General features: G+C 38.4%; 1 protein-coding gene across 1 annotated transcript in view; it reads left to right on the top strand.

Annotated features, from left to right (window-relative positions):
• LOC126188665 (centrosome-associated protein 350-like) overlaps positions 1-23,792 on the top strand; it is a 268,811-nt gene that overhangs the window by 57,855 nt on the left and 187,164 nt on the right. The window contains exons 3-10 of the mRNA XM_049930268.1: positions 554-722; positions 851-972; positions 6,710-6,834; positions 7,020-7,121; positions 7,361-7,460; positions 9,811-10,139; positions 15,172-15,257; positions 15,555-15,693. Coding sequence (XP_049786225.1) covers positions 554-722; positions 851-972; positions 6,710-6,834; positions 7,020-7,121; positions 7,361-7,460; positions 9,811-10,139; positions 15,172-15,257; positions 15,555-15,693 — 1,172 coding nt within the window. The remainder of the gene's footprint in view (positions 1-553; positions 723-850; positions 973-6,709; positions 6,835-7,019; positions 7,122-7,360; positions 7,461-9,810; positions 10,140-15,171; positions 15,258-15,554; positions 15,694-23,792) is intronic.

Here is a 23,792-nt window from a genome sequence, read left to right as displayed (position 1 = left end):
TGTCAAACTGTTGACAAAAGTATCTCCACTTGCAGTGCAGTTCTTCATTGTGTCGAACCGCCTCTCTTAACGCAATTGTACTGGACGTAACAGCCAATCAGACAAGATCATGATCAGTCTGTGCTGTAGCCACATTGCATGGCCAAGTACTCAGATGTCACCACATATAACCCTCTGCTGTCCAATGGTTCCATATACTCATCAGTGTCATAGCAGCATGTCACATGCATGCCAGAATATCACAGTAGAACAAACCCTTTATCTGGAGACCAATCATTCTGCCTCATTCAAACAAGCACATTTTGACAATAGGCCCTTGTAAATCAATGAAGTGTACTGTCGCTTTCTTTCACATTTCTATATTATTTAATGGCTGTTCAGCGAGTTTGCCATAGTATGAGCTTTCTTGTCACACAAGAAATAATGTAGCTGGGCGTACATTTATGCTGTCCTTTTTTTTTTTACTCACTTATTACCATTATACTTTTGAACATATCTTCTCCTTCTTTCTTGACGTTGCACTTCTGCATTAACTTTCTTTGTTTGTTTGTAGGAGTCAAACACTGAAGTTAGATTTGAGAAACAAGAAAAGGAATTATTCCAAACAGAGAAAAATGTACTGAACAACTCTGAAAATAATTCTTTTGGAGAAAATAGAGAGATGCAAAATGTAAAGTATTCATACGACTCTTCCTTCACTTCTGTGAGTGAGGACATTTCAGGTATAATCTAAATTGAAACTGACCAGTAGTAGCCTTTAAAAACTGTATAAGATAATTTGATTTTCATACATATATATAACCTTAATTTCATATTTATGTCTTAATTTCCTTTTCATATTCTCTCAAAGGCCAAACAAATAGTACAAAAAGCAAACATTCAAAACTCAATTCACTAAGTGACAGCACTGTTACGAAAATATTAGATGCAGCTCTTAAAAAAGGACAAATTTCCATAGCAGCTTATTGTAAGGTGGGTGAATGTGAAGTAATATCTTTATTTTTGGTTTGTTTCATAGTACTTACGAAGTATTTAGTGGCTTTTCATGCCTTATTTGTAGTACTTGTGTTTTTATTTAAGATTACTGTGTTGCCATCAACTGTTGCGCTGAAAAATGGAAAGTTCAGATATGGTTCATTATTCATAATTGCAACCTCATCTGCATCTGTACATTCTGCTCACTATGATACGGAAAGAGTCAGTTGTTCAATACAATGCTTTCTCACTGATAATTATTGGTATATATTTATTTATTTGCACTTATTTATTCATTTAACCTGGCAGTATTGGGACCTTCAGGCCCACTGTTGCATCTAACCGTGTGTTGTAAATTTTGTGTTCTACATGTTTTACATTACATACATTACACTAAGCATGTCAGTTACATTTAGAAATTGAGAATTATAGTAATGCATATAAAAGAAGCATACTATACGAAGGTGAGTTTTTAATTATGAGTGCTAGCAGCAATGGGAATGGAGCAGGAGGTGAAGGCAGGAGGGAAAGAGGAATGTGATTTCCCAGAGTTAAAAAATATTATGGAAGAGAAAGTGACATGACTCATACAGAAAGGAAAATATACAAAAGCATAACTGGGAGACGGTAGGATAATTGGTTTTATTATTGGCAAGGTGAAAATTCGTTATGTACTTCAGTTTTCGGAAAGCCCTATGAGGATGACAGAAAGAAGTGCTTCAGCTTTTTCTTAAAAGGTAGCAGGGCATTGAACTGTGTGAAGAATGCAGGGAAGCTTGTTCCATAGGCAGAGACAGTGAGGGAAATGTTTCTGCATTTTGAATGGGTGCAACTATGATATTAAATAAATAAGACCTTGTGATAGCATGAAAGGTGTTTAATCTGTAAAGTGAGGTACTGGGATGCTTCGGTGCACTAGACATCACATGTGGTACTCCCTAACTTGTCTGGCCACAACCAGCCTAACCAGGCATATGAAACTTTGAAGTAGTCATAGTGATGAATGTTGCAGATGTACTGCACACACGAATTCCTATTTAGCTCTAACTGTGTTGTGTTTTCGCTGTTTGTGCCATGTTGAATTACTTCACATACTGTAAGTTTAGTAGAATGAGTGATTGTACAAGTTTGCAAATCACATCCTGTGGAAATATGTTCCAAAGCTTTTTGAAGGCATAGAGGGAAATGAATGTCTTCCAGCATATGGCAGTAGTATTCTCTGCCCAATTTAAAGACTCATCCAGAGTTGCCCCCTAGCTCTCCAATGCTCTGTGCTATGATATTGAAATACTGTCAAGTTGAATGGGATACAGTTGATGGCAGAATTCTGAACTTACTAATTTCCGATGGAATACTGAGATTATTTACGACTTTTTTGCATTTACTGGAGAGCAGTCAAATCTGACATTCAAAATTTACCCTGAATTTTTTCACACAGGTAGAATACACCAAAAGAAATTCAATGTCAAAATTTTAGCTGCTAATGTGAACTCAAAGTATTTAAAAAAAATATTAAAGTTACTCATTTTGCAGTAGGAGGGACCACCAGTAGCAGTGGTGTGTACAGCTCGTCCTGCCTAGCACTCAAATCAGTGAATAAGCAGATGTAGCTGAGACAAGAGGACATAGTGGTGCATAGTGCAAAGTCCAGAGTGTCGAGTGCACACACATGAATTATAAGAACTTAAACCATACCAAAAATCTCACTTTATTAATTTTTTTAATAACTTGCAGTTAATATTGACAGATAAACTGCTGCAGAAGTAATTATTAAACAAGTGACTAGCAGGGGAAAGAAAGTTAAGGCAGTGTATGATGTTACATTACAGACGACTTCCATCAATTGGGACTTTAATTTGTGGACATAAATATTTTATGACAATTCCCATAGGACAGTTCTTATGATTATTTTTGAATAATATATATTTTGTTTACAATGAAACAGCTCCTTGTTTATTTCCTGTAGTTGTCACAAAAATGCAAAGTTTCCATTTGATGACGAAAACAGTCCTTTTCTGTACATTAGGCACATATGATGAAAGAAAAATTAATGCATTCCAGCATTTCAGAGTAATTACTAGTTTTATTTAGACATAACTGGAATAAAGTAAGAAATGGTCATGGCCATTGTTTTTGCTCCATACCAGACGTAATTGACCAAATTCGTAATACATACTGGCAATGCAGAAATAACTGAAGTTTAACAATACTGTTCTGCTGATATAGCTGAAATGACAGAGCTGTCAGAAATTATATTGTGTAACAATTACCTGAAAAATGATTTACACTGTTGAAAAATGTTTTTGTTAAGAGGCAGAATATCACATTATTACTTCCAGGTGGAATCCGAATTTAAAAAAAAAAGGGTTCAAATGGCTCTGAGCACTATGGGACTTAACATCTATGGTCATCAGTCCCCTAGAACTTAGAACTACTTAAACCTAACTAACCTAAGGACATCACACAACACCCAGTCATCTGAATTATATTAACAGTCTTATCATTGTCCTCATAAAGAGAGAAGCACCCTTATGTCCAGGGCAAGAGTCCAACAAAAGCATTGAATTAGTCTCTGCAAATGGCAAGGAGGTGTTTCGGAAGAAACATCTTAAAATATTTTCTACATTGATTACATGACTTTTGCAAGTAAAAGGTCCTTTTTTTAAAAAAATTTGATCCTAATTTGCATTGATGTTACTGAAGACAAAGTGGCAAAAACAGTAATCCACTGCTGTTACTTATCAACAGCATTTTATATACAAATGTGTCATAGCATTCATTGACTGACAAGCAACTCTGTCTTTTTATCGCTTGAAATGATTAAGTGTTTGCATGAATAGCTTTATATACAGCTTTAAGGGGATAACAAGAATCTTTATCTTCATATCAGCTATAAATGACATCTCCTTTAGAAGTTTACTTGAGGTAAACTTTTTAATTCCTTTTCCTATAATTTCCTGAACCTATTCAACCAGATTGAAGAAGCCTTGAAATCAATACTGTTCATACCACCTGAAATTTAAAGCCCTCATTCCCCTATATCTCCCCCGATAACAGTGCCTTGACTCCTGTGAACAGTTCTAAATCTTTTGAATAGTTTGTTTTTCACACTTTTGTGAGCTTCATTTTGGCCCACGTTTCATACTTAGTGTAAATCCGTCTTCTATTTATACGATTCATGTTCAGATTTTTACGTAATGAAACGCTTTGCTCTCTGCTTAAGCGTTTTCTCCCTCCTTCATTTCATAAAAAAATTTACAGCATTTTTCTGTCACAAAAAGCTGTTATTGTATTGTCTTCTTTGAGCTTACAAAGTACTCTACTTTTATTCTGGACTGAAATTAGCACAACAATCATCTTTTAACAAATCTTTAACATAATGCAGCACTTCAGCAAACATGAATTGTTCAGACAATAAGAAATTCAGCCGTCAGTTGTAAGGTAATTTTTTTTGCCTAGTTTTCGATTCTAATAATGGTATCTTCTTCAGAACATATAAATTAACCTATACAGACACACATTAAACATTGAAATACATCAATCTAATGCTTTCATAATAAGGAAAATTGTGATACTTACAAACATTACATTATTTTGAGGACCAAACGTTGGCCATGCCACAGAATAAAACTAATTCAGAATAAAGATGCAAATCATAAGATTATGTCTGTAAATACTAAAAACAATAAGAAAAACGTAGACGGAGCTACACCAGGCCATGAATAAGGGTCACACGTAAGCAACAAGGAAACTAGGCGTCATGAGAAGTTCCATGGCGAGGCTCAGCCAGCTGCCACAATGGAACAAATGCATACCTATGTTACATTACATTAAACAATTTTTCTAAGAACTAGCTACTAAGTCAGGGCAAGAAAATTTACATTCAGATATTATACGAGGGCAGTTCAATAAGTAATGCAACACATTTTTTTTCTCGGCCAATTTTGGTTGAGAAAACCGGAAATTTCTTGTGGAATATTTTCAAACATTCCCGCTTCGTCTCGTATAGTTTCATTGACTTCCGACAGGTGGCAGCGCTGTACGGAGCTGTTAAAATGGCGTCTGTAACGGATGTGCGTTGCAAACATCGGGCAGTGATCGAGTTTCTTTTGGCGGAAAACCAGGGCATCTCAGATATTCATAGGCGCTTGCAGAATGTCTACGGTGATCTGGCAGTGGACAAAAGCACGGTGAGTCGTTGGGCAAAGCGTGTGTCATCATCGCCACAAGGTCAAGCAAGACTGTCTGATATCCCGCGTGCGGGCCGGCCGTGCACAGCTGTGGCTCCTGCAATGGTGGAGCGTGCGAACACACTCGTTCGAGATGATCGACGGATCACCATCAAACAACTCAGTGCTCAACTTGACATCTCTGTTGGTAGTGCTGTCACAATTGTTCACCAGTTGGGATATTCAAAGGTTTGTTCCCTCTGGGTCCCTCGTTGTCTAACCGAACACCATAAAGAGCAAAGGAGAACCATCTGTGCGGAATTGCTTGCTCGTCATGTGGCTGAGGGTGACAATTTCTTGTCAAAGATTGTTACAGGCGATGAAACATGGGTTCATCACTTCGAACCTGAAACAAAACGGCAATCAATGGAGTGGCGCCACACCCACTCCCCTACCAAGAAAAAGTTTAAAGCCATACCCTCAGCCGGTAAAGTCATGGTTACAGTCTTCTGGGACGCTGAAGGGGTTATTCTGTTCGATGTCCTTCCCCATGGTCAAACGATCAACTCTGAAGTGTATTGTGCTACTCTTCAGAAATTGAAGAAACGACTTCAGCGTGTTCGTAGGCACAAAAATCTGAACGAACTTCTCCTTCTTCATGACAACGCAAGCCCTCACACAAGTCTTCGCACCCGAGAGGAGCTCACAAAACTTTAGTGGACTGTTCTTCCTCATGCACCCTACAGCCCCGATCTCGCACCGTCGGATTTCCATATGTTTGGCCCAATGAAGGACGCAATCCGTGGGAGGCACTACGCGGATGATGAAGAAGTTATTGATGCAGTACGACGTTGGCTCCGACATCAACCAGTGGAATGGTACCGTGCAGGCATACAGGCCCTCATTTCAAGGTGGCGTAAGGCCGTAGAATTGAATGGAGATTACGTTGAAAAATAGTGTTGTGTAGCTGAAAGATTGGGGAATAACCTGGTGTATTTCAATGCTGAATAAAACAACCCCTGTTTCAGAAAAAAAATGTGTTGCATTACTTATTGAACTGCCCTCGTAATAAGAGGATGAAACCCCACTACAGTAACTAATAAATTAGTAGGGGAGACACAGGCATGTGAAGCATGAAATATCTTTAACATAAAACAGGCAAATTAAGAAACACCTTTGCAACTGGTGTCATCACTGTGAAGTATGCAACAGATAATACTTACCATGGTACCACATGTTAGGATTTCTTTCAAATTGCATAAGGAGCATAGGCATAATGACTGCTACAGTACCTCTGTGCATGATGTAATTAGTCTTGTGTGTGACAACTTCATAGGCATACTAAGGTAACACAAGTGAAAGGGTCAAATCACAGTGCTGGAATACAGAGCAACACAGGTGATCGTGTTGGGTCAAATCACGAAGTGTAATTAAAAAGTGAGCTCAGCAGTGGTATGCAGGAAACTCACTGAATTCATATTGACCTGAAGTGAGTAGTTAAATGTCAAGTATAAACATAAGTTATTTGTCCATATTTCATCATATCATGTTTTTCCATTTTGCAGTATGCGAAGTTGATCCAGGAAGAAGAAATGCGTGCACATGAGCAGGACATTCTTCTGGACACAACAGAGCAGGCACTCCTTGATCGATTCAAGACTGACATGATGTCACTTGAAATAAACAAAAGGTCTAACTCCTTTTTTACTTTCTACATGGCATTTCAAATATTTTGTATTTTCAAGACTTTTCACTTAAATACAATCTGCAATAAATAATAAAGTAACGGTCTGTTCATGTCCTAGTAGAGCATTTACATATCCCTATTTAATGGTATATAATTTCTTTTTCCATTTTATCTGCTCTGCATTACAGACAGTTGAAGCGGTGTGGCAAAGAAAACCTCGTCCCATCTGTTAAAAAAAAGCAGCGAGCCCTTGTTCTGAAACTCGAGCATGACAGAGAAGAGATAAAAAGGTCTGTTTATATGATCAAATTTCTCCATATTTAACACGATTTCTATAAAAAAAAAACTCATCACGAACCGAAACAATAATTTCATCTCAGTTGATAACTTATCCATGTTTTATTACTGGTTAATTAGTAATAATGTGCCGTATACACAGGTGCCCATACATTATCATATTTAAGCTCACAAGAAACAGTTATTTTGACTGATTTATATTTGTTGGCCCTGATTTATCTTCTCCTGACAGGTTGCGAAATACGTACATGGAAGCATCTAAGGAATGGAGAAATCTGCTCTTGCAACACCTAAATCTTGCCAAATGTAATGTGACAGACAACAAAACCTTGGTATGTGGTCTATTTTGTTTCTAGATTCTAATTTAGCATGTATAATTGAAATAATGAGCCTGCTGCTGTATCATATTTTTGTTTTAGCCTTGGCCTATGATGTTCTGAAACTTCCCGTAAATGCATATGGTTCTATACACTGTAACATGTTGTTTTTGTCTTTCTCCTACAATAGGAAGCATAATTGTGTGATATGGGGCAATTATTAAAGATTCTTTTTTCAGTACAATGTGAACAATTAATGTTTACAGTGTTTGTTTACAGTCCAATGGCAACAGCAGTTCTTTTAAACAAATCAATATTTCTTACAATGGCTTTACAAAACTGTCCTAGCTATCCTTCCCAATCTCCTTTTCATCTTAGTTGTCTTTTAATGTGGCACAATGATTACCAAAGTACTATCTTTGACACCTCCCCCCCCCCTCCCCCCAGTTCTCTCTCTCTCTCTCTCTCTCTCTCTCTCTCTCTCTCTCTCCCTCCCTCCCTCCCTCCCTCCCTCCCTCCCTCTCTCTCCCCCCACCCTTTTTTGACCTGTCATGTTGGAAGTACATAAAACTTCACCTCCTGCAGGCAAGTGATGGCGAACAGTTTCTGTCTCATATTTTATAACTTTCGCAAGTGAATTTTTGCCTTTGATAGTTACTCAAATCTCTTCATTATTTTCTCTGAGACAGGTATCATTAACATAAGGAAAAAAGGAATGATTCCAGATTTAATTCCTCTCTGTTCTTTCTGTAATACATGATTGTTGTAAATCTCAGAAATGACTTGCTGTGTCTAGTTCTGAGTACCTCACCATAGTGACAGAAATTTTGCTTTTATACCTCAGTTTGTTGTCTTTCTGCCATAAAGTGCCACTTTGATCTCACATTCAAGAGTTTGTTTATGATGTGGAAAGAGACAAATAGTGTATTAATATTGAGAAGCAGCTATTATAAGGTATCTTTCTGTGGTATAACAACAGATAAGTCAACTTTCGCATGGTCTTCAGGGCCTGATCATGCAGTTTCCTTAGAAAACCCATTAGCATTCTTCTGTGACTCTACATTCTAGAAGTTTTCATTCCCTTCCTGTCAGAACACTCATGAGCAACTGGATTAGAGATAAGTGCTGTGTTAAAGAGAGCATTTCTGTTGACTTTGCAAATTTAATAGTTCATTGTATCACACAGCTGGAATGGACTCAGGCTGGCTATTGGTGTGACATACATATAATAACAATAATAGTAATAATAATAATAATAATAATAATAATAATAATAATAATAATATGGAAAGGATGGATTGCTACTTATCATATAGAGGAGGCATTGAGTTGCATACAGGCACAATTGGGGGGGGGGGGAGACCTAGAAGTATCAAGCAATAGTAACTCCAGTATGGTATACCAGCAGTATTAAAAGCTATAATATGCAACAGTCTTTACATTGTGCCTATTCACCATAAAGATGATGTCTCATCTTTCCGGTGAATAGTAACCTATCCTCCTCCTGATATTGTTAATACTAGAAATATTTCAGCTTTCAGGCAAAGTTCTCCTTCAGAAGTAGAACTCACTCACTGCCTTAGCACTTGAAGATAGTAGCCATGTGTGTGTGAGCTGCTGTTGTGTGAATGTGTGCTAGTTCTACTTCTGAAGGTGGACTTTGTCCAAAAGCTGAAATATTTCTAGTACACTCTTTTGTTGTGCCTGCTGCGACTCCACACCTCCTGTATATGGTGCTTAGTAATTGTCGTCATTTCATATTTTAATCTTTTTATAGCATATTTACTTATTGCTAAAACATTGTAATGTATTTATCTTCTTGCTCCCGTCCATGGCCATGTTAGGAGATTACATGTCCATTTAACACTTAATAACAGGACTGATCTCCTCTTTCCTTAAATGAAACAGGATTTCATTGTGTGGTTTAAAAACAAAATTGCAGAAAATGAACTTGCACCTCTTTATCTCTCCAGTACAAATATGCTGTTCTCAAAGTGTGAGCATGTTGTTAAAGTGAATGTATTACACATTTATTAAGCAATGTAGCGTGAAAATATTAAACAAACACCTGCTACATCACTCTAAAGAAAGTTGTTTTATATGTTTATAAAGATCTGTTGCAGTCCATAAAATTAGTGAGAGATCTTTAAATGAAGATGACAAGCATTTGAAATTTTCATCAGTATATTTACTGAGCAACGTAAATCAAAAGTTTACAAAATTTCTTCATATTCTGTATGTTGGGAATAGTATGCGTCAATGTATCAAAACAAGGTGTTTTCTTATGTTTGAGATATTTCTGTTGACCTTTGTGTTAACAAGGAGGCCCACAAAGAAATTTAAATATTGTACACAACTTTCTCAGGGAACAACGCTACAAGAAAGAGCACTGACAACAGCAACAAGCATCAGCACAGAGCCAGGAAACCCCATGAACTCAGAAACAAAGAAATCTGTTGTTCCCAGTACTTCACCTGTGCAGACAGAAGTCTCTTCAAGCATACAAACAGAATTGTCACAACATTCAGCTCAAAGTACAAGATCAGTGGGTTCAGGTTCCTGGAGTTCCAACCAAAAAAAAGAAAATTCTCCAGTTCGAAGCAGTGTAGATGTTTGTACAGATTTAACAAAAACTGAAACAGCTGCTCAGACAAATTCAGCTGAAAGTAGACACAGTCTTCTTCCAAGCAAGAGGTGAGTTAAATATGTGCTTTGTATTCTAATATTAATGACTAATCCATTTGCATAATATATAAAATTAATTACTGTAGTAATTGGATTTTGCCAACTAGATTTTTTTAAAATAAGAAATATGCTAGTAATTTCTTTAAGTTACCATTGTTAGGAGTAACACTAGAAGCAATTATTTGAGTACTAATCTGTTTGCTTTTATATGTTCCATTGGTCCATAAAACAGAAATTAAGTGATACAGTCTCTTTACAATTGTGTGTTGATTCTAACATGTGAATAGTATCCAAATTACGGTAATATTAGTCAACAACATGGTTAGTTTCAAAAAGTGCTTGATTGTGATACAAAGTAAGCATCATACTGAACGGATGATAAACCAGTATTGAATGTTAGAATAATACATACTGAACAATGTAGCTACAACTGCAATTCACTTATAATTTCTTGAATGTGTGCATAATGTTGTTTTGTCAAGTTTTTGGTTTTAATTATATTACTGTAATACAAATAATTTCATATCATGTTTCCTATGACAGATTACTTGACTTTTTTTAACTAAAACTATCATCAGTTTCTCCACATTTGAAGGTTGCTGGTTCCACAATTGTTGTTCAGTTAATGAAAAGCCATCCCAGTTGCGTAACTGGAACTTTATTAACTCCCCACGACTGGTTTCGTCCTTTATATTATGCCATTATCAAGTGTATCTGAAACTTCTATTGTTCGTGCATATATAAATATTTTACAGAACGGGAGATGGGAGACATACACACACAGTATAAGTACAAAAAAATTATATAACTTAAAAGCGAAATGGACTTGAGCAGTTTTCTGCCCTTTGATATCGTGTACTCCCTAGGGAGGCCGCCTACATGAACTTGACAAGACCAGTTATGGTTGTGCACTGCACATTTAGTTGACACATGCATGCAGTTTAATGTATCACACTGTTATATGACAAAATGATGTCCTCATTATAAACATCGAGAACTAGGAAATGGATGTCAAAAAAAATAAAAAAGGATTGTGAAAAGACTTGAACCATAGCTGCATGGTGGATGTGGGTTTGATGTCACAGCAGTCTACTCTTTGAGCCATAATGGCTGGTACTGTAGTGTAGGTGATAAACATGGCTCTCTATGTTCTGATACACTGCATAATGTGACATTGTTGTTAGGTCCTCATTCTCATACATGTGTTTTCAAAATGCGTCTCATTTGCTTTTGCTAGGTAAACATTTGTCTTGACTCGGGATGAGGAATTGCGTGCTGACTTCCAAGTGTGGCATTTTCTCAGCAGTCTTGGTATGCCTCTTGCTGGATCACAGGAAGTGCCATCTCAAAATTTTCTTGTATCTTATCTATCATTGCAAATCTTCGTCTTTTCAACGAGGTTTTCAACTTTGGAAATAAGGAACATCTCATTCTCATTTGCGCAATCCAAAAGATTCTGAGGTGAAAGTCTGTAGTGACTCATGCGCTGTGTGATAATCTCTGCAGCAAAACGATGCATTCCAAGATGCCATGTCAGGATTTCATGACATGATCCATTTGAGATGTCATATTCGTCTGCAATCTCGTGGACAGTCAGTCTTGAATTGGAATGCGCAATTTCGTTGACATTCCTGACATATGCGTTATTGGTAGGCGACAAAGGGCTTCCTGAACAGGTCATATTAACTTTCATCCAACAATTTTTAAACCATGTGAACCACTCATAAGGCTTAAGCACACATCGCTGTAGGTTTCCCGCATCATTTGGTGTGCGCCTGTAAAGATTTTCTTTGAGATTCATACAAAATGTAATGCAGAAGTTTTGCTCCTCTAACTCTGCCATCTTGAAATTCACAAACTGTGTGACATAACATACAGCACTGAACAATAGCTAACAGGCAAACAACAATGAAACTTCTAGCAGCCACACATTAAGCACAGGCATTTGCAGATATGCCGACCACATTTCACTCCAACACACCATTGGCATGAAATTACGAATGTTATGGAATTTTTTGAACAGACCTCGTATATCCATATTATGTACTAACAATATCAGTTTCACATACATGTGGTATTGACCTAATATAAAGGCCAAATCTGGTCATGTAGACTCCATAAAAATCTAATTAAGCAGCTGGAGTGGCTTTTCATTAACATAACATTAATCTTGGTATTTTGTTCTTTTCTTTCTTTCATCAATAAAACATTTAATAATTTGTTTCATACAGGAAGGACTTTAACATTGCCTACATAAATTGAAACTTCTCATTTCACCTTTGTTTCAGTAAATATATGTGCCTGAAAAAAAAAAAAAAGAAAAAAGAAAAGAAACAAGCACTCTCAAGACGTGGTCAGGTGTCGATGTAGCTTCATACGCATACACAGTCTTGGCAATATGTAGATGATTAGAGCTGCAATTCCTTGGCAGGTAGAATGACTACCAGAGTGCATTAGTGTTGCTAACGTCTGGTGTAGTTACCAGGTCTGGTAGGGTGTAAAAAGCATCAGATGCTCAGTGATCAATGTGAAGGACACAGAGTTGCCATGTAATAGTGTGAGACAGAGTTACCAGTATCTGACAGTGTTTAAAAAGGCTCTTATTGAGTGTCTCCACTTGGCACATGTAATCATGCAATACTCAGATTTGTGGCCCATTCAGGTATGACAGTGTCCAATGTTGGACTGCATGTGAACATGAGCAAAAGCATACTTCTCTTGAAGGCGCCAGTCAACCACTTATAATCACCATATAGAGGATCACCACATTGTGCATCAAGCACATCATAACCTGTGGCTGCTTTGTAATATTTTATGTCATCCCACACTATGGTTGGAGACTAGCTGCAGCCAGATGAGGGAAGTACCATCCCATGCATGGGCTGCCTTTTTAACACCACATCACAACACACAGTTGTGTTTAAAGTGGTGCTGTGACAGCGAAGCATGGACTGCCAGTGAATGACATCACACTGTGTTCAGCAATTAGTTGTGTTTCTGTGCTATCCTGGGTGATAATCGTCAACGAATCCTGGGTGATAACCGTCAACGAATGGGATGGCAACCTTGGGAGGGGTGCCATTCTTCCACTGTTGTGGATAGGCACGGAGTTGTACTCTTCACATCATGGTTACAGGAATGTGGGATATATTACAGGGAGAGTGCTCATCTCTGTGCAGTCAGAAAAGCTGATGTTGGAAGGAAGGATCCAGATGGCACAGGTTGTGAAGCAGTCATTGGACTGAAGAACATTGTGTTGGGCAGCAAGCTCAGTGGCTTGGGTGGGACCACTACCTCTTGGTCAAAGTCTGTCAGTGACCATTCAAGTAGACAGTAGCTTTTTGGTTGACACACCCACATAGAATGCAGCACAGTGGTTGCAGCTTAGTTTGTGGATCACTTGACTGCTTTCACAGGTAGCCCAGCCTTTGAAAGGGTAGGTGGTGATTGTGACTGAATTGGAGTAGATGAAGGTGGGAAGATGAATGGGACATGCCTTTCATATAGGTCTATTACATGTATATGAGCCATGAGGCAAGGGGGTTGGAAGCAGTAATGGAATAGGGATAGATGAGGATATTGTGTAGGTTTGGTGGGGGGCAGAATTCCCATCCGAGATCAAAAACAAAGCCACACAGTTCTCGTGGTTTAAAATGCATGAAGACACAACAATACATGTGCGTCGATCAATAGTAATTTGCTTACCTGGCATGCAGTGTTTGATACTATCCACCCTTTTTTCCCCCTCTGAAATAGAAAAATCAAAATGGGAACACCTTAGAGAAAGAGAGAATAATTCAAAAATTTGGCAAGCTGAGATCAGTTGAGCCAAGAAAAATTCCATTAAAATAAAGTTCCACTTGGCCTAGGTTTCAGCATATGAATTTTCTAAACAAAATATTATTGCTGAGAGCTGTGCACTGTTCATTGAAAGCAGAGGTAAGATAGTTATCTTCAACTTGTGATATTACATCCTCCAAGAAATATGAAAGCTAAAATGTCAAATGGGGCTTTTTATGTCCTATAACAGTTAGAATGGTAATAAGAGATTAATTTTCTTATTTCATCATTCAGCAGTTGCGGCCTCTGCCATGCACAAAGGTATTTCATTGTTAATTCTTCATGTAAAATATACCATACTTTTTTGTCTAATGACCAATTATCCAAAACCATATTGTACATGTCCTCTTTATTCATTTGTGGTTGATATTTTAAAATGCCCTTCATGTGGACAATTTTGAAATGAAGCAGCCAATACATCATCACTTTCCCTAATCATAGATGAATATTTGTTGGTGATGGCGTGTCTAATAAATAGTTTGCCATCACTGTATTCCAAATAGTTTAAAATACACAGGAAATCACTATTTTAAAAAGGCCTATAAATAAAACTGTTTCATAGATGATGTTGATATTTGCTATATTATTGCACAAGATGAACCAACATAACAGACAAAATTTCATTGAAATCAGTTCCATTCTATGCATAGCTGATAAATTTTCCCTATCTCTCTTAGTCTTGGAAATTGCACTGCAGTTTGAATTTTGCCATCAGTAAAGCTAAGAAAAATTCTACATTTTAAGCTGCATTCAGAATAGCTTTTGACAAGACTTATCCATACATTAGGTGAAATTCCCTAGTTAACATACCAATTGGGTAGTGTACATATTTCATTGACAGCTTTTCTGTAAAAGGTGAACCCAGGACCTGCCACTTAAATCTCATTATCATCCGATGGTACACCTGTTATTAAAAATAATCTGTGCTGTTGATGTTGAAAACACTTACCTGAAATTATTTGACTAAAATCACTGCAATGTGTAGTTGCTGGGTGTAGTAGTGCACCGATTCCTTTGTACCTGAAGATAAAAATCTTCTTTATTTTATCTAAATGACTGTTATTAAAGAATCATTGCAGATGATGTCTGGGTTTTAAGAATACACATGCCACCAGAGATACATTACTTCACAGTTGAGTCATTATTCTTAAATACGCCACTACCATGTTGGTTACCAGTTTGCCTTTCTGATTATGTGCAGATTATGGTCTCATGATGAAATATCCAACTGGGAACAGTCACCAGGTGAAGATAAAACGAGAGTAAGGCCATTCAGATATCACAGAGGTAAGTCTAGTTAAGATTCATTGAATTGCATTTTGAGAGACAAGCAGCATTACCTGAAAATAGTGTAGAAAATGACAAGTTTAAGAACTGTAGAATAATTTATCTCATTAAAACAGTGACAGATCAGTAAATTATTTTAAACAAAACTACAAGTCAGGAATGAACCCAAGAGAAACAGTTTATTCTTTAAAAATCAATTATGTATCTTAGTGCATTCTTTTTATGAATTTCCTAGATGAAAGAGATGACAGTCCTTTACATTAAATTGTCATTTTCTAAATATTTACTCTTACACAGATCACAGTATTTCCCCAATGAGAGTGCTGAAAACTGAGAAGCAGAACATAAATCTGAGTGGAAGTGCTGATTTTCTCCACATGGAAAATAATTCTGCAACCACTTGCTTTGATAGAGACTTTATTTCAGGGAAAAACAGGTACAGTATATGGATTCAAGATAGTTTAGAACTATTTAAGTACAACCTTAATGTACTGTTTGGTTTAATGTTTTGCATAATGTTCCTTTCATTGTGTTCCCTCGCCCTATTACCTTTAACAATTACCATCTGGAAGGAAGTCTCACCTAATTCCTCTCTGTATTTCTCACAGTATTACTATGTCACTAATTTTTAAAGGATAAATAGTGAAAAAAGCCATTAGTGTATCACTGGTCTGTCACCATTGTGTTCCTCAGATGAACTGTTGTTTTCTGCATTTGAGTTCCATGCCAGTTAGCACCTGCCATGGTGCAAAGAGAATACAGCTGTAGTATTGATTTATCGCCTCACTATATTCAGAGAGAAATGTACAGTTACAATTCCAAAAAAACCTAGACTTGCAGCTGATAACTATGTATTTATCAGCAGTTTCATAGAAAAACCCTTGTTCAGTAGCTTTACTTTCTCCTAAGTTGCAAGAAGCTATGGACTAGAGTAAACACACAGACTCTGTTAATTTCCCTGCATCAAAATAACAAAGTGACTGCAACTAATTTTAGGAGGACAGCTGCCAATCAGTAACCAATTATTGAGTAGTCTTAACTCATGTCTTCTGTTTTTCTCATTGTTGTCATATAGCTTTGCATCTCAGGTGTCAGTCATCTGATATTGGTTGATGACACTCATTGCCAGTTATGTAACTGGTTTCATTTTGTAGTTTCTCTGTGTAGTGTCTGTATTTCACACAACACCCTGCCTGTAGCTAGCACTGAAAGTATGCAGACTATTACAATCCTGCAAAGTGAACTCAGTACTGAATATTAAGAAAGAGTATGTGAGCAAATGCAGTGTGGAACTGTGCAGCTTCAACTGACATAAACATACTGTGTGGACTGCTGCATTTATCTTTTGCTATTTGTCAGAATAGCTGTTGCTTTATTTGCTTCATAATCCAGCCCTTTCTGATAGATCCCTTCATAACAGAAATTAAATTGTACAGCCTTTCCTTTTTCCAAATTTGTTTTCCCACCTACATAATTATTGTGTTATCCACAAAGGATAAAATTTTGTGGTTCTTTCTGTTAAGTTAATGTGCTGTTTATTAGCTGTTCATGAATTTATCTTCTTAAAATAACTATTTTTTAAATCCCAGCATTTTCCTATAGGATTGTTGTTACATTTATCTATATTTTGTCACATATCTATCAGCATTCCATAACTTCAGTACAAGGTCAAATAGGTTCAATATCTGGGCAGTATGTATCCGTAGCTAGAAATCTTTCTACCTCCTCGTTTCAGTTAAAGGTGTTTGGAACAGAACTACACTGCATCCATTGAGAGGAAATTAAAGTTGTTCCTCTTATCATCACTGTGTGTGCACGTGTGCGAGCATGTACACCTATGCATTGTAAATACTGTTGATGTTACAAAATATTTTTGTTGGTAATGTTCTACAGCTTTGACAAACTTTAGAAATTTCATTACATAGCACCATAAGCTGCTGTTTAATTCTTTAATGTGTGATTGGATATCGAGCATCCATAGTACAAATGTCATGCACAAGAGAAAATTTTAGGTGAAGATGACATTTCAAAATTCTAGTAAAAATACAGGCAATTCATGTCAAAACCGTAATATTTATATAAGATGATTAGTCATAAAGTGGTAGTTACATAGAGCATCAGTTATAGATAACCATCCAATCTAAGGAACACACGTAATAGAATTGCAAAAGATCACAAACAACTGTTGTGTGAAACATCCCTAACCTGTAAATGCCATAGATCTGGTTCTAATTAATTAACCCGGTAACTAGCTGTACAAGATATTCCAAAAACTTTAAATGGATTTTTTTTAATTATTCGAAATCTAACTTTGGTTTTTAGCATGATGTGAAAAAATTTCCAGCTCTTCCTTGAGGTCCATATGTCTAGCTTTCTCTGCTTTATGTAAACTGCAAAATTTTATAGCCCAAAGAAGCAATATGGGTGTGAGCACTTGAAAACCCAGTGTTGAGTGGACTTTATCATGTTCTCAAAATTTTTGTTACCTTCTTATAGGGCTCCATATCAAGACTTTCTTAAAGATTGATACGCAGTTTGGCAGCTTGTGCAGTTTTAGTGCTGATTGCTTGAAGAAGGTCAAGGACACTACAAACCTCCGACAGTTGTCGGAGAAGGTGAATGGCATCTTTATAAATAATAATGTTATACAAGATTTTGCTTATGTTAGCGGGGACGTCTGCAAAGTTCTCTTTTACAGTTTCAGATTTCTGACAGTCTTTTTGTTGTGCCTATCTGTGACTCAGAATGTTTTACATTTTCTACCTATTTAGAACAATTATCAGTAAAGGTGCATAGACAGTCTTGCTGGAAATTCTATCTAGTAGAATTTGAGAGCTGCAGCAAAGACCATTCTTTTCCTTTAACCAACCATGTGGTTGATGGTGGTTCTGAAAGTACTTATCAGCTTCAGTAATAATCTTCATTATACTTGTAGTTGTTACTTCTTGTACTAGTAAATTAATGTAGTGAGACAAAGAACCCTATGTTAACAAGTCAGGCAGGTTTTATTTCAAAACCTGTCTCATTTTTGTCACGTTATTTTCATTCACAATGCAACCAGAAAATATTTTCTTCTGAATATTTTCTTCATACATTTTAATTGAATTTTTCAAAGACTCTGCTTAGTATTTAGCTGTCTCTTGGTTAGCCTCACAATCAGCTGCTTTTACTAGGCGTTCTTGTTGGCCTGTATGTGTATAGTGGTTCTATACTTTAGTCATTCTTTATATTATATCACTCATCACATAGAAGTAAAGCGCTGTTTAGCTCCTTTAACTTGTTTTATATTTGCATCATCCTCATCGGCAACTTTATGAAGCACCAACCCACTTCATAATTTGACGAGATTAGGACCAACATAACCAGGCCGCAGTACTTGGATCGTGTCTTTGTATCCTTGACTTAAAGCTGCATTGAAGGCTGTATTATTAGCATAAAAGAACTTTGTCATTAATAGATCCAGTTTTGCCCTCTGTTGATCACTGGTAATAATTACAAAGTCTACCGAGCTAATTTGTTTTTTCTTCAATTTTGTTGAAGTTAAATGTTGACTTACGACATCCTACTACTAGTGTATCAGTATTACTGTTGCAACTGGAGCAACTAGAGGGAGAATCCATTTGCAGAATAGAATATTATTGTTGTGTGCTGCTGGAGCTAAATCATGTATATCTAACTCCAGAGGAGTTTAAAATTTTTCTCTCCTGTCTTCAAATGACTTTTTATTCTTTCAGTTTTGACAATGACCTCAACAGTGTAGTGCTTACAAAAAGCTTTCTTTTTTTAATAGCCATATATTGCAGGAGGACTACGTGAAGTGAGTGGTGGAGATGATGATGAGGTTCTGAAGGAATATGAGCAGGGTGTCCTCATCCTTGATCCATATCATGAAGATGTCATCAGTGATTATCAACCAGGTGAGGGGGTTGGGGTTCTGAATGGTAGATTGTCCATAAACAGAATGGTGCTGTGTGGGCACCTATTGCCATATTATGGATTTGTTTGTAAGTGATGCCTTCAAAAGTGTAGTAATTGTGGATGAGAATGTAGTTGGTCGTGGTGACCGGGTAGGAAGTTGTATGTTTGGAATAATTCAGGCATTGGGAAGGGTAGTTTTCAATAATGGCAAAGCCATGGGCATTAGGGATGTTAGTATAAATTGAGGTAGCATCAATTGTGATAAGCAGTACAGGAACAGGACCTTTGAACAGTTGATGGGGGAAATGGTTGGTGTTTTTTATATTTTATATAGGAGGTTAGGTCACAGGCAATAGGCTGATGGTGTTGAACTATGACAGTAGAGATTCTCTCAGTGGGGACACATTAAATGGCTTCAATGTGACATCCTGGGTGCTTGGGTTTATATACTTCAGGAAGCACATGAAAGGTAAGTGTGCAGGGAGAGGTAGGGGTGAAGAGAGAGAGAGACAGAGAGAGACACAAGGGAGAGGTTCTGGGATGGGACTAAGGATTTGAGGAGAGACTGGAGAGCGTGCCAGATTTCTGGAATGGGGCCACTGTGACAGGGTTTGTGGGGGACAGCTGGTGGAGTCCTTCCTACAGGCAATTCCTAAGGTTAAAAACCACAGTGGTGGAGTCTTTGTCGCAGGTAGGATTATAGTTTTGGGATCAGTTTTTAGGTGGTGAATTGTGGTACTTTCTGTATATGTAAGGCTAGTTTCCATGTTGATGGGTTGTGGAAATGATGACGAGGCAAGGTTTGAGGTTACGAAATTCTGCTGTGTTAACAGGGTGATATGAGAGCAGTGGGGGTGGATCAAGGTTGAATGGAGGATGAAACAGTCGGGCATGGTTCAACTATGAATTTGGATTGACTCTGATTGGCACAGTTAATAACAAAAAAGTGTCTTCACTGTAGGGACCAGGAGATGAAAGAAGGTCTTTAACAAGTCCAACATGATTGAATTTTCGACTGAGGGAAAAGGTAAGGCCTTTGGGAAGAACTAATGCTTCTATGGGACTAAACCCTAGTCCTAGAAAAGTATCAGTCCTTTCCAAAGGCATTAACCTTTTTTCCTGCTCCCAAATTCAACCATGCCCCTGCCACTCTCCACATTCCTACCTACTACATGCACCCAATGTCCATAAGCCCAACATTCCAGGATGCCACATTGTGACCAGTTACTTAGCATCCCCTGAGAAAATCTCTGCTCTCATAGACCAACACTGTCAGCCAATTACCTGTAACCTGCCCTCCTATATGAAAGATGCTAACCATTTACTCCACCAACTCTCCACAGTTCCTGTCCCTTTACTACACAGCAGTCTGCTCCTCACTACTGATGCTACCTCCCTTTACACTAATATTCTTTTGCCCATGGCCTTCCTGCTATTGATCACTACCTTTCCCAATGCCTGACTTACTCCAAACTGACAACTTCCTTCCTGGTCACCATGACCAACTATATCCTCACCCACAGTTACATTATCTCTGAAGGCATCACTTACAAACAAATAGTGGTACAGCACTGGGCACCAACTTGTGTCAACCTATTCGTGGATGATGTAGAGGAAACCTTCCTAACCATCCAGAATCCCAAACTCTTTACCTGGTTCATATTATATTGACATCTTCATGATCTGGATCAAGGGTGACGACATCCCATCCACACTCCTCCAGAACCTCATCCCCTTCTCCTGCATTCGTTTCACCTGGTCCTTCTGAACCCAACAAGCCACCATCCTCGATGTTCATCTCAACTTCAAAGACCGTCACATCTGTAGTGACGAACAATCCCTCTCAAAATATACCAAGTGTCTCACCGAGGCCTTCACAGACCATAATTACAGACAGTAATTACAGAAACAGATCTCCCTTGAATTCTCTCTCGAGTCACCCGTAACTCCCAGAGTCCCACTGACCAGCCACAAAGTACCAAGGACTGGAGCAACTGGATCACATTCTCTTCCAGGGTTTCAGTTACCTCCTGTCTACCCTGAAATGAGGCATATCCTACCTACTAGCCTTCCTGTCCCTCCCAAAATAGTATTCCATCACCCTCCAAACCTCTGCAATATCCTCTTTCCTCCTTGTTCCACCTCTCTCCCAAACCTTCCCCTCATGGCTCATATCCCGTTAAAAGACCTAAATGCAAAACTTGACCCATACATCCTCCTCCCACCACCACCACCACCACCACCACCACACACACGTGCCACAAGCATCATCTATCTCATCTCATCAAAGGCAGGACTACTTGTGGAAGCAGTCATGTAAACTACTAACAAGATACCATCACTGTGCTGTGTTCTACCTGGGCATGACAACCAAAAAGCAGTCTGTTTGCATGCACAGGCATTGGCAAACTGTGACCAAGAGACAGCTTGACAACCCAGTTGATGGGTATAGTGCCCAAAACAACATTCTTCATTTCAATGGCTGCTTCACAGCCTGCATGATCTGGATCCTTCTTACCAGCTCTAGCTTTCATGAACTGCACAGGTGGCATTGCTGCCTGCAATATATGCTATGTTCCCATATCCCCTCCCCCAGTGTCAACCTTTGTTAGTCCCTGTCCTTCAGTCCCTTTGTCTTCACCACTCCATGACAAACCACTCACAGTCTTTTTTCCCCCTTCTCTACTCCCCAGTTCCCTGCTGATCCTACTGATTGCACCTAGTTGCCCTATCCCCTCCCTAACACATCTCTATGTAATTCCACATGCCGAAATGTACTGTTCCTCGCCCTACCCTGCACTCTCCCCCAACCCAGTCTCCTCCTTACCCCCACCACTCATATTGCTTCTCCCATCATGTGCAGTTGCTCACATTTCGGCCTTTGTGGCCAGAGACAGTTGTCACGTGTGTGAGTTGTGCTTGCATGAATGTGTGTGTTGTCTACTTTAGAAGAAGGTTGTTTGGCCAAAAGCACGCATGTTTAGCAGTCTTTTTGTTGTGCCTGTCTGTGACTCAGCACCACTTCTATATGATGAGAAACAATCTATCCTTTCCATTGTATTGTCATTACTCCACCCTGGATTTTCCACAGTTTTATCATACATTTTTACAAAAAATTCTACCATCATTGCAGAATGACGTAAAAATGGCAAAAATACCGAAATGAGCTCATTGTGACAGACATACAATGAATTAATAAAGTTTCAATAAAATAGGACAAAAACTTTAAAGGATTTATGTAATATTCATCTGATTATACCTTTACAATATACTCTGTCATTCACTACAGTGCATTGTCCTTCCAACTCAGAAGTGTAACTAAGTGGCTAGGTTTTTATTGCAAGATGGCATATTCTTAATATGCGATATCATGGATATCCTAATGCGATTCATATTATTACCAAGTGGTTTGACAATTTTGTGAACTTTATGAAGCCACCTAGTGGTAATACTACTACTATTTTAATAGATGACAGGGTTGCCACAGGTTCTGAAATTCAGGGAATGTCATGGAATTTCAAATACATCAGGGAAATCATGGAAATGTGAAGGGGGAAAAAGAAACAGGAAAAACCTCGTTTTTATCTCAGTAGATGAAATTGTTTGGTTACTGAGGTGTTATGCGTTGTCACTGGCTGGGCGCAACGGAGTTTGTGCACTACTTCCCTGCTCCCCCATTCTTACTGCTTCTCCCCTTCCTACCACTACCACTCCCGTCAGGTTGCAATCAGTGCTGTCAATATATAGGGAAACATTCCACGTGGGAAAAATATATCTAAAAAGAAAGATGATGAGACTTACCAAACAAAAGCGCTGGCAGGTCGATAACACACAAACATACACACAAAATTCAAGCTTTCGCAACAAACGGTTGCTTCGTCAGGAAAGAGGGAAGGAGAGGGAAAGACGAAAGGATGTGGGTTCTAAGGGGGAGAGTAAGGAGTCATTCCAATTCCGGGAGCGGAAAGACTTACCTTAGGGGAAAAAAGGACAGGTATACACTCGCGCGCACACACACACATATCCATCCGCATACACACAGACACAAGCAGACATTTGTAAAGGCAAAGAGTTCGGGCAGAGATGTCAGTCGAGGTGGAAGTACAGAGGCAAAGATGTTGTTGAAAGACAGGTGAGGTATGAGCGGCGGCAAATTGAAATTAGAAATTAGCGGAGATTGAGGCCTGGCGGATAGCGAGAAGAGAGGATATGCTGAAGGGCAAGTTCCCATCTCTGGAGTTCTGACAGGTTGGTGTTAGTGGGAAGTATCCAGATAACCCGGACGGTGTAACACTGTGCCAAGATGTGCTGGCCGTGCACCAAGGCATGTTTAGCCACAGGGTGATCCTCATTACCAACAAACACTGTCTGCCTGTGTCCATTCATGCAAATGGACAGTTTGTTGCTGGTCATTCCCACATAGAACGCTTCACAGTGTAGGCAGGTCAGTTGGTAAATCACGTGGGTGGTTTCACACGTGGCTCTGCCTTTGATCATGTACATCTTCCGGGTTACAGGACTGGAGTAGGTGGTGGTGGGAGGGTGCATGGGACAGGTTTTACTCCGGGGGCGGTTACAAGGGTAGGAGCCAGAGGGTAGGGAAGGTGGTTTGGGGAT

The sequence above is a fragment of the Schistocerca cancellata genome, chromosome 5 (genome assembly GCF_023864275.1).
Source record: "Schistocerca cancellata isolate TAMUIC-IGC-003103 chromosome 5, iqSchCanc2.1, whole genome shotgun sequence".
Taxonomy (NCBI): Eukaryota; Metazoa; Arthropoda; class Insecta; order Orthoptera; family Acrididae; genus Schistocerca; species Schistocerca cancellata.
Note: the sequence above shows the minus strand (reverse complement) of the source record. Positions and strands in the feature narration are given on the sequence as shown.